Raw genomic sequence first — 11,122 nt, 5'->3', positions numbered from 1 at the left:
CAGAATAATGAGAATATAACCCATTTCATGGAGCAGGAGAAGAATAACCCATGTCAAGCATTGGGACAACACGTTGCAAGTTCCACTGATTTACTCGCTTTTGAGTGTGCAGGCGGATGAATGCTAGTGTTCGGAGGCTTTGAGATCTATGCGGGGGATGATCCAATGTTGGATTGAAAGGTGAATCCTTTTTTCACATGAAAGATACGTACATAATTATATTATGTCAAATTTGAACTTAGTCCCTTCATCCGGGGTGCCGAGACAGGCTCCAAATTGATACTTCCATTAAACTCTTCATAGGAAGTCAACATTACTAGAAACAAACAAGTTCCATGCACGAGATTTTCAGCTCTCCGCGTTGTATAGCCATGCATCTCTCTCTCTCTCTCTCTCTCTCTCTCTCTCTCTCTCACTCATTATTTTGTCACGATGGACCTCCGGCAAAAGTGGCGGAACTTTGTTTGTCTCAATTTAAATGGTTGAGAATATATTTATTAAGAAATGAGCAACTATTATAGGGGCAATCATAATGATGGTATAATAAAAGAGTAACAACATTATTATCTGAATAAGTGTTTGATAAATAAAAAATTACTCTGGCTTGTGTGGCACAAACCTTTTTTGGAAGGACAAACGGTTAAAAAATCAAATCTTGAAAATATTATTTAATTTAAGAAAACAATGTAAATGCTAGATAACAACAACCATTATTTTCAATACCTAATAGCATTTACAGTGAAAGTGTGCCTGTAATTTTTTGGTAATTTATTTATATCTGCTATTCATATTTCTATTATTAATGTGTACGGTATAACTGATCTTAGGATGCTATTGGCTGAATCCAGACTTTGATGGACTTGGGTCTAATAGAGATGAGGTTTGGGTTGGATTACATAAATCTGACCGCTTTGCTTTCTAAGCAAGCATTATTGTTTGAAAAGCCCAATTCTTTTCCTTTTTTTTTTTTTGATGTAAGAGGGAGGCAAAAGGAGCCACCCGGCTTTTATTAAAAATTAATCGTATTTACAACAAAATGAGAGGTAGAGATGAGTTGCATTGTCAAGAGAGGATAGGCATAGATGCAAGAAAAAGAAACTAAATGGTTCCAACCAAGTGTCTGATAATCAGAACAGAGAATGTTGATGCTTGTAAAAAGAAGCAGTAGAGGAAAGAACCTCATCCAGACCAACAAGCAGGAGCATTCATTGCTTGGAAGTTCCAAGCGATGTCATAAAAATTTTCAAGAAAAAGCACAAGAATCCAGAATGGCCCCAAGCTCCAAATTTTACAGAAGTTTGAGAGAGTTTTTGAAATAAGAAAATAGCCAATTTTCCCCCACGAACAAGAGCTGTAGCTGAAGAAAATAGAAAAAAAAAAAAAGTTCAATTCATTTCATGCCTGCAAAATAATTTTCACTTTAAAGCATTAAAAATATGAGCAGTATGCTGAGTGTAATACACACGCACGCACGCACGCACAATGATTCGACCTGGGTCTAGATTGGATTGCTTCATGAAAATCAAACCTATAATCTAATATGATGGGATAAACTTTTAAAAAACATGAATTTCGAGCTAAAAAACAACATGGATCTATTTTTAAATCCATACCTACCCAACCCATATACTTAGATCGGGTCTAGATAGAGTTAGGCTGTGGTGCTATGTGAGTCTTAATGATAATCCTAGCATATATTCGAGACAGTTATAATGGTTGTTATAATATTACAATGGCTATTATTTTAACTCATGCTCCATTTTTCATGGCCTAAATATTCTATTCATAGAACTCTGTTCACCTCCTCCTTTTCAACTAGATGACACTGCCTGGTTTGTCCACCACCGTTGGAGGCGGTGGTGGCGGTGGCTTGGCCTTCTTGCCACCCTTAAGTCCTCCAGAAGTTCGCATGGATCCAGCCACTCGGGCTTGGACATCAGTAACGACTGTAAAACTTCTTCTATGCTACAAAAATGATCAATAGATACCAACAAAAAGGAATGGCTGTCCGATGCGAATGACCCTACAACGTGCCCTTTTTTTTCACTCTCTCTGGGCTTTAATTCTCGCCTTAACCGTGCCCACCCCCCAGGTGCATGCATGCGTAAATTTAAGAATATGTACAGGTACTCAACTATTTATAGTTATACCTGATAATAAACTACTATATATTGGATATACCACTGTACAAATGCAACCCGAACAGCATGACTACTGTTGTTGGAGACTCGAAGAGATGATGCTGTATTGTTTAAAATAGATTCATATGTCGCTTGTTCCTGCTACTTTACATATGGATGGAATAAACATAACAACACTTTTGTTCTATCCTAAATTTAGCAATATTTGCTATTTGATGGAGTAAGTTATCGTGTTCCGTCTCATCAAATTTGCGAATGGCTTTTTGGCTTTATTGAATGGAGCGGCTTCCAACTTGCAAAATACCAAATGTTGCTTGTGAAGACCTGTCATTGATTTTATCAAGCAAATATGAAATGGTTTTTTTTTTTTTTTTTGGAACACGGAATGACATATTTCTAATGGTAGATGGCCATGAGAAAGGCTTCGGAGTTTGTTATAAGATCATGGTGATTTGTCATGCTTAGCTGAATGTGAGGCATTATGATTATTTGAAATGAATTTCGCAAGAGAATGTTATTGGGATAAAATTGTTTATGTGAGATTTCAAGTACTGTTTAAAGAGGTACATTTACAACTTTTGAAATAAAAAATATATTTTTAAAAAATAAATATTTAGTAATATTATATGAGTAGTGTTTTGTAAGAAGAGAATGAAAAAAAAAATGCTTTTAGAAGAAGCTAAAAAGTCTAGTTTCTAATTTCTTTTTTCTTTTATAAAGCAAAAGCAACAACAAACCCATCATTTAACTAGTCTTACTAGGGCAGATGCTCGTGCTAGTTTCTGGAACTAGTTCTGCCGGGTCAAGTAATAGGCATACATTAGGCTTAATAGAGATTGTTGAAAGTAAATTTGAACTAGTCCTATTAGGTCAAGACCTAGGACTAGGTCATAATAGTAGCCCAAACCTATGGTTGAACAGCTGGCTTGTGAAAACAGCTTTAAGTTCTTTCAAACAAACCGATTCTTAAAAAAAATAAAGGAGAGACCAAGCCAATGTTCAACACTGTAGAGAGACCTTATCATATTCTCTCTTCATCTTTTCTCCTCCATTTGGCCTCTCTCTCACCATCCGCCCACCCTTAATGAATCTCAAAGAACGATTGGTAAGAGACAGAAAGACCCAACCCCCTTCTTCCTTATTGGACAATTGGAGCTTGGTGGCAAGCTAGACTACCAGAGGTTAGAAGCATTATAGGGCAAACCAACAAAGGCTCCCAACCTCCTCTACTCTCTCTTCCTCTCTCTCACAACCTTGATAATGTGACGACTGGAGCTACATATTTTACGTTAACACCCTTGAAAAATTTACATTAGATTTTTTATTGAAAGAGCTATAATTTTATATAATATTTTCAACGGTATTAATGCATACGTCATGTTATACTTAAAGTAGTTGTTTATTATCACTATTAGTCAAAAATATAATGGAAGTGATACAAGCAAAAACAAAATGATTTAAGAGATATCTATACATATAGTAATTTTTGAAGAGTAAATATACAATAAGCTATTTTGGTAAGGACAAACATACAAAAAAACATATTTATTTAGTGTTTTTTAAACTTTTCCCTTTTCAAAAAGAATATTTTGCATCATCTTGATTCACAGTTTCTAATTTTCCTTCAATATCATATAAGAATTATCAAAGAATTCTAAGACTTTCATCAAGAGAACTAATAGAATCAAACTCCTCTACACTCTCAACCCCTTATGCCTTGGGGTAGCAAACATAAAATTACTTTAGTTTTTAATTATCATCAAAAGATTCAATGATAATAGCATAAAAACAATATTGGAAGCCAGAGGGCTCCTAATAAGGCTATATCTCTAGCCTCCAAGAAAGCTATTCAGAAAACCAATCTTCATCAAAAGCATATACATACTAGGGGTCAAACTTGTTAATTCATCTTCTAATTGCATTTCCCATTCATTTTAGATGTCTGATTGAACATTTTCTTTCAATCAAAGAGAAAAAAATTGTCATTTTGTGACTTCTATGTATTAGTGGTTTTGCACCTGTACCATAACGCTATCTCATATTTTAATAATGTAGTCATCTTTTTGGTAATAAATGTGTTAACTCAACCAACCCTTGTAAACGTATCTAGAACAAGCATTGTAAAATTAATATAGGAAAGCTATATACTAATTAATAATAACACCAACAGCAGCATGAGTGTTTTAATATTAGCAATTGGAACCATAAAAAAAAATATTAAAATCCAACCCAAAAGCTTAAATTAATAGATGGATCATGGATGGGCACATAAGTATATAAGCATGATTAATATTCCCTATCTGATGTAAGATTATTACCACTCTATCAACATCTTCTCTCACATGCAGAGCTAGAGAAATTGAAGTGAGAATGCTGGAAGAATAGCATCTAAAAAGGAATGTAGTTTTTGAACCATGTTAAAGTCCAATCCAATCATTTAAGCTAATAGGTGGATGGGCCCATGAATATAAGCACCACTAAAATCCTTTCTCTATCCAATGCAAGATTATGAAAGTTATCTCAAAATATGGAATAGCATTAGTAGTAGAAGTAATAAAAACAAAAAATAATAATTCTTCAAATGTTGCCTTGGGTGTATGTATGTGGGTGTGTGCACACGCACGTATAAAATATTTTACTGGTGCATAGAATCCAAATATGGTTTCACATTCTTACAGAACAATTCCAGTCTTTGAACTAACACTTGCATATCATCAAATAGTATTTTAACATGAATCACACAAGCACTTATCACATTTATTTTTGAGGATTTTTTATTCTAATCCACTATTATTAGCTATTAATTTCCTTCTCTAAATGGCCTAAAATGAGATGAGGTTTAAGACTTACCACGCAAAAAGATCTGCAAGATCTTCTTTTTACATCCTTTTAACGTTTTCTCATTCATGTCTTTTTCTACTAGAGGGCTGGTGTCCTCTTGTCGGTGTAACATTTTAGCAACTAATAATTCATTGGACTATCCTAACACCATCCACGAACATTATTAGTCTTGTCAATAAGATTTGTAAAATCTAATAGAGGGTTCATATAAAAATTTAGCATCTTTAAAAAACAATTCATTGCCCTAGCCTGTCCTTCCCCTTCCATGATTTGAGGGGACAAGGAAGGATTCGGGGGAGGGGGGAGGGGGGAAAGGAGAAAGGAGGTGGATTTACCCGACAAGCTGAGGAAGTTATTCCATGTACTGCAGCACTGGAAGAACTGTCTGCATCTAAGGACTCCACAAAATCGTATATGTATTTTCCTGCACCAAATAATGACAGCGTTTCTGCTCTATTAATGCCATAACATTGTCTATTTGTCCATATGCCACCTTCTACTGAGGGCCAAAACTTACGTTATAGTACACATCTACCTATTTTATCCAACCTGCCCAAAATAATATACCAACGAACCCAGTATACCATATCCCCACTTCCGTTACCATGTCCCTGTCCTTAACCTCCACAAGGAGACCTCCCCCCTCACCTTTTTTTCTACCCAGCCAAGTCATGCAGCAGCTGAGCTCCCATCAGGTTTCTGTAGGGAAGGTTCTGAGCCTCCCCGTCTAATATAGAGAACTGGCCCGGTTGGCAGTCCTCCATCTGCGCTCTGGAGAAGAAGAGAGAGTGCTGAGAGGCCGGCGAGAACGACAGGCTCATGGCCCCTTCATTGTGCTGCTGCAAACCCAGAGTTAGCGAGACACCGTCTCCAAAGTTCTGGTTGCTGCACTCACCATAGGAAGTGAAGTCCAAGTCCATCACACCAAAGTTCTCGGCCCTGGGGACCGGGTGGTGTTGCCGAGGGTCGTGGAAGGAACTCTTGCCGTCTGTGGGATCCCTTCCGTTGGTACAGTGGTGGCTGCTGTTGACGATGGAGGAGAGGGAGTCTGAGCAGTTGAGGAGCTCCCCAGGTGTGGGCTTTTGGTCCTCGGCATGCAGCTGCAGGGAGCTAGAATTAGGGTTAGGGTTTCGTTTTGACTGTAGCTCTCCAGGCCGGCAGTTGTTGTGACCGTTGTTCTCCTCTTGGGAGGTCTGTTTGTCCTGCTCCTTTATTTCTTCCGAGTACATTTCTTCCACCATTGGTTTCCATAGCCTAACCCTTGCGTTTATGAACCAGTTAGAAACCTGTAGCGGAAACCAAGCAGCCGTTTCACATATTTATTTCAGAAATTCTTCGACAGTATTGGATCTTGGATGAATTGGGAACCAGAAGACACGCGGCTATCACACATGTGTCAACATATGGAATAACAAATAAAGAAAAGATGGTGGGATTCAAGGTTGGAGGATAGATTAATCAGCAAAAAGGACGGGCGAGGGATGTTGACGTACCTGGCTTCTGGAGAGTCCAGTTTGCCGAGCTAATATATGCTTATCAACGTCGCTGGGGTACCTGTAGTCAAGTGTAATTTATAAGCCCAAGGTCGATATTAGTTAGGAGCTGAGGCAACTGATAGCTAGGTTTTTGTTTCTCCTCGCCGACGACGTCTTTATTTTTTGCTTTCGATATAAAACAAGGAATGTGGAGGAGAAATTTTAATCCATAAAGTAATGTTTGATGAATCATCAATCAATAAATAGAAATATGACCTGACACCTGCTGTAATAAGCTAAAAGATAGAAGCTAGGGAATGCATGCATTGAGATAAATATCTTATATCAAAACTGTGATAATTCACTATGAAGCTTATATCGACAACTATATTGCCCTAAAACATCAGCACTTGATTCTTTTTTTTCTAAAAAAAAGGGAGCATCTGTACTGGGACTCTTCCATGGTTCATGTAGTCGATAGCTTAATATCATTATGCTCTTGGGAGAAGATATGTGATTTCCCATGTCTTTCCAGAACGTGTGAATTTTTTGAAGTAGTAAAGTGATTAACGAACACAAGCAGTGGACACCTACGTACGTTCCTCTTTTGTATTACTTGTGCGTGTATCAGAGAAGAGAGAGATTTACGGGTGAAGAAAATGCTCGAAGAGCCATGCTCGAAGGATCGACACGGAGCACTCCGGGAGGCCCCGCTGGGGCCGCCATGGACAGCTCTCCATCGTTCCGGCCTGTTGAAATGCTTTCTGCTGTCGGAGGCACTGATCGATCAGCTTGAGCCTTGGGGTCTCACCTCTGATCGTCCCTGGTGCGACCGGGTCCTTCTCTCCCATAGCCTTCTTTATCGCCCGGATCTGACCCACTATCCCATCCTTGAGACATCGGAAGTGCTTCGACATGGCCTTTGATGCCAGCATCGAGTAAACCGAAGCTGCCCCTTCCCCGGCCACCGCCTCAAATGACGAGACAACAGCCCTCATTTGCTCACAGTATTTCTTGTACCTCCTATCCACCTGATGCAGTGAAAACAAAAGGAGAAAAAAAAGGAACAATACTGCTTTGATGTTAATATTAGTGTGTCAAACAAGAAGAGGAAGAAATAACAGTGTGGAGCTTCTTCTAGAGTCTGTATGGGAACCATGGAATTAGGCCCTATGACGTACTGCAACTTTTTGTTTTGTACAATGGAGCTTTGTCATCAAATGTTTCGTACTCGAATGCTTTTGGAGTACACCCCGGATTTTGTCAGTAAATTATCGCAAATTGTAACATGAAACTAGTAAATAAATGAATTCGATGGTAAAAAATAATAGATCTGGTGGGTTCCATTCAATGGAGAGGTTGGAGGTGCTGGTAGGGCTACTTAGACGACTAAGAGAAAAGAAAAGAGGTTTCCAAAAGTAAATGGAATGCCCCGAAATATCAATCTGTCCCTGCCCTGACGCAGTACAGCATTAATGGTATCTCGCCAGTCCCACATAATTGAACCCGGATTCAATTAGTTTCCGAACGAATCGACTCCTACCCCGGGTAATGCGTCTGGCCACTCCCTATCTCTTTCGGACTCACCAAGGTATGGTCTTCTGTTTTCCTCTAATCAATCATGTATCCACTTATCTTACTGCCTTTACTCCTAGGAGTAATAACAATATAGAGGAGGGTGTGCTGTTCAGTATTGTAGTTTCTAGTGTTATTAACCAAGGTGGAAGAGCTAAGCGAAGACTAAGTAGCTCACCTCTTCTAGCATTGACAAAAGCTTAGCCTTCCTCTTTTGCAGCTCAAGAACGTCAGAAGAGTAGAGGGATTGATTACGTGAAGAGTTGGAAGAAGACCCTCCTTCCTCCCATTGGTTTGCTTTATAGGACTTTTGCTTCGAGGAGTTGCCTGCCCCACCTAGACTACAGAACTCGTTGAGTAGTTCTTGTGCTGGAATCAAGAACTTGGAGCTCTTTAGCTGTCGTGGTTGCTGATAGGATTGCTGGAAAAACCTCCTGTCTTGAAGTAAGGCTGCGGATTTTGGGAACAATTCGTCTGTTGAATTGGTGGGGAGGTGCTGCTGAAGGATGGGCTGTTCCATGCCGGCTATAGACTCGGAGGGCTCGGGGTTGCACAGGGACAGGGACAGCCCCCGGATCGGCTGCTGGTTCGCAACATTCGGGAATAGACACCTCAGCGAGGGATCTTCAACCAGCATCCGATTCGGATGCTGCCACGAATTCACCGTCGTCGTTGTCCCCGCAGTCTCGGCCGAGACCATAAGATTCTCGTTGGATGATTGGCAGAACCCTCCACCGATGCCGGAGGAGCTGCCGCCAACCTTGGGGATGAAGCCTCTCCCCAGCATCTCCATCCCGGCCCGGAGGCTGTACAGCTCCTGGTTGGACTCGAAGCTCTGGATATTGGAGTTGCCGGTGGAGGAGAAATCGATGTAGCCGAAAGCTGGAGAGATTTGAGTCCCTGGCTTCTCTTGTGGGTGATGCGCCATCTTGTTCTCCAGTAATTAAAAGAAACTCTCCCTTATAACCTACAACAATAATTGATATCAAATCACAACGTCAAACATTGACACCCAAGACTAAACCGACTAAAAAGAGAAGAGAAAAATCAAATCCTTCAAAACAAGCAATCAAAAGATCAACGAAAAAAAAAGAAAACAAACGGATCACTTCTCATATGCCATATTTTTCCAAGTATCAGATATAAATGATGCAAGATGATCTAGTTTCTACAGTCCAAGAGACGACTCGAGGTAGGCCAACCCCGTTACCGGTTTTGGAAGAGCAGATGGCCCGTGCCGTCTCTGAAGAAGATGGTATCAAAAACCTGGAACCCAGGGGCTTGCCAAGACGATGAGTAAAAGACCTTCTGAAGGGCACACCACTAGAAGAGTTAGTGCTTCCAAGGGCAGGCTAAAAGTAAACAAACAGTCTCTTCCCCCATCAAAACTGTTGCCGTCCATGAACAACTCCTTAAGAAGATTGGAAGCTAAAAGGAAACAAAAGAGATAAAAGAAAAGGATATCACGAGCAAGTATAACAGGGCAGTTTATAGGATCCTCGTCCTTTCATTTGGACATACCTACCAGCCGCCGCATGGCCTTTATTTTCCCTTCACCTTTCTTTCGCTCGCTCTCTCTCTCACAAAGACATGTAGTTCTTGCTGGCCTACAAGTTGAGTCTGTAAGATGGACCCCCTTCTCTCCTTCTTTTTGCTTGGCCTTGGCTCTCTCTCTCTCTCTATCTCTCTCTCTCTCTCTCAGAGTAAATAGCTGCAGCACTCTAATTATTGTTTCCTTTCCTCGGAGGATGAAAGAGTAGCCAGATCTCGGACTGGCACGGATGCCAAATGCTCCAAAGTGGGGGTTTTTCCCTACTCCTCCCTGCTTCCACCCACTACTTTTTCAGATGGCCTTCTGTTTGGTCCTGCATCCTCAGTTCAGAAGAAAACAGATATGGATCTGGGTCTTTGAGGATCGGCGTCACCTCTTCCTCTGAAAAGTGAAAGAAAGCTAGGGAAAGAAAGTAAAAATAAGATGAGAAGATATAGATAGAGAGAGAAGAGAGAGGGTGTAAGAGTAAATAAAACAGTGGAATAGATGCGCCTGGAAAATATTCCGAAAAAAAGGGGCTGGCGCCACCCAAGGGGCTGGCGCCACCCAAGGGGCAGTGGTCCTCCATTTCCAACAAATTCCCATTAAAACGCCTATTAAAATGGGGACCAGACAACTTGGGACCGCATCACTTTTTCTCCCTTATACTATTCAAATTATTTTACTCCTTGGTGGTACTCTCACGCTTTCTACACCTCCTACCAATCCACTTTTTTTTTTAATTTTTTTTCTTCCATAAAATAGTTTTACTACCTTAATCCAAGGTGCTAATCCTATCATTGGCACTGCTCGCTTTCGTCCGACGGACGTCATCGTATTCGTAGCATCTTAATCGTCGTCCTTGTTTGGACTAAATGCAGCCTTAGTAACGGCATTAGCAATAAGAGGTTAGCAGTGGATCAAGGAAAGGGGAGAGGTATGTATGAGCTTGTGTTCGTTGAAGTGCCGCGGATTCCACCTTTTGTTAATGGGGTCGCCATGTCTCTTCTGAGTGTAGGCTTATGAGTGGTGGGCATTTGTGGGAGCTACACTCCATGCGTGCTGCGTACCACGCACGTCTCTTTTCTATCTTATGCCGGACCCACACCCACCATCAGCTTGGCCTCATATATAGTACTTCAATTATTTTGGTTGGCGTCGTGTAAGCTTGCAAGAGGTTAGGCTCAGAAAAGTAGCGACAATAATTGGGGAGATGTGCCCAATATAAATCATGATTAGATAATATTTTTTAGGTGGGACAGGGGACTCCGGTTGCAACTTTTGCATGCCTCATGAATAATTGATCTTCTTTTAGAACATCATGCAGCTTATAGAGATCCCAAAGCACTTCATTTTTTTTTTTTTTTCACCCTTCTATGTAGATCTTGAAGTAGCCATTATGCAATCCAACTATTCAAAGTCATGAAAGAAGATGAATCATTTTTTTGCATAAAAAATATAACCCAAATATCTTGAAGGATGAAATATATATATATATATATATATATGTGTGTGTGTGTGTGTGTGTGTGTGTATGCGCGCACGCACTTACATGATTA

The 11,122-nt window shown here is 40.2% G+C and overlaps 1 protein-coding gene across 4 annotated transcripts; it reads right to left on the bottom strand.

The window, feature by feature from the left end:
• Nucleotides 1-5,312: 5,312 nt before the first annotated feature.
• Nucleotides 5,313-10,038, bottom strand: LOC103702686 (homeobox protein BEL1 homolog). 4 transcript variants are annotated; one of them, XM_008785223.4, is made up of 6 exons: nucleotides 9,554-10,033; nucleotides 9,243-9,460; nucleotides 8,211-8,999; nucleotides 7,106-7,488; nucleotides 6,476-6,536; nucleotides 5,313-6,268 (listed from the first exon to the last, which is right to left on the bottom strand). In XM_008785223.4, the coding sequence occupies exons 3-6, from the start codon at nucleotides 8,958-8,960 to the stop codon at nucleotides 5,639-5,641; spliced, it is 1,824 nt and encodes a 607-aa protein (XP_008783445.1). In that variant the 5' UTR covers nucleotides 8,961-8,999; nucleotides 9,243-9,460; nucleotides 9,554-10,033; the 3' UTR covers nucleotides 5,313-5,638. The 4 variants fall into 4 exon arrangements, with proteins under 4 accessions (XP_008783445.1, XP_026658656.1, XP_008783446.1 ...); XM_026802855.2 differs by having other exon boundaries at nucleotides 9,243-9,340; XM_008785224.4 differs by having other exon boundaries at nucleotides 9,558-10,033.
• Between the last annotated feature and the right edge of the window lie 1,084 nt (nucleotides 10,039-11,122).

Source organism: Phoenix dactylifera, chromosome 2 (genome assembly GCF_009389715.1).
Source record: "Phoenix dactylifera cultivar Barhee BC4 chromosome 2, palm_55x_up_171113_PBpolish2nd_filt_p, whole genome shotgun sequence".
NCBI classification, from domain to species: domain Eukaryota; kingdom Viridiplantae; phylum Streptophyta; class Magnoliopsida; order Arecales; family Arecaceae; genus Phoenix; species Phoenix dactylifera.
The sequence above is the reverse complement of the archived record's forward strand: the minus strand, read 5'-3'. Positions and strand labels throughout refer to the sequence as shown.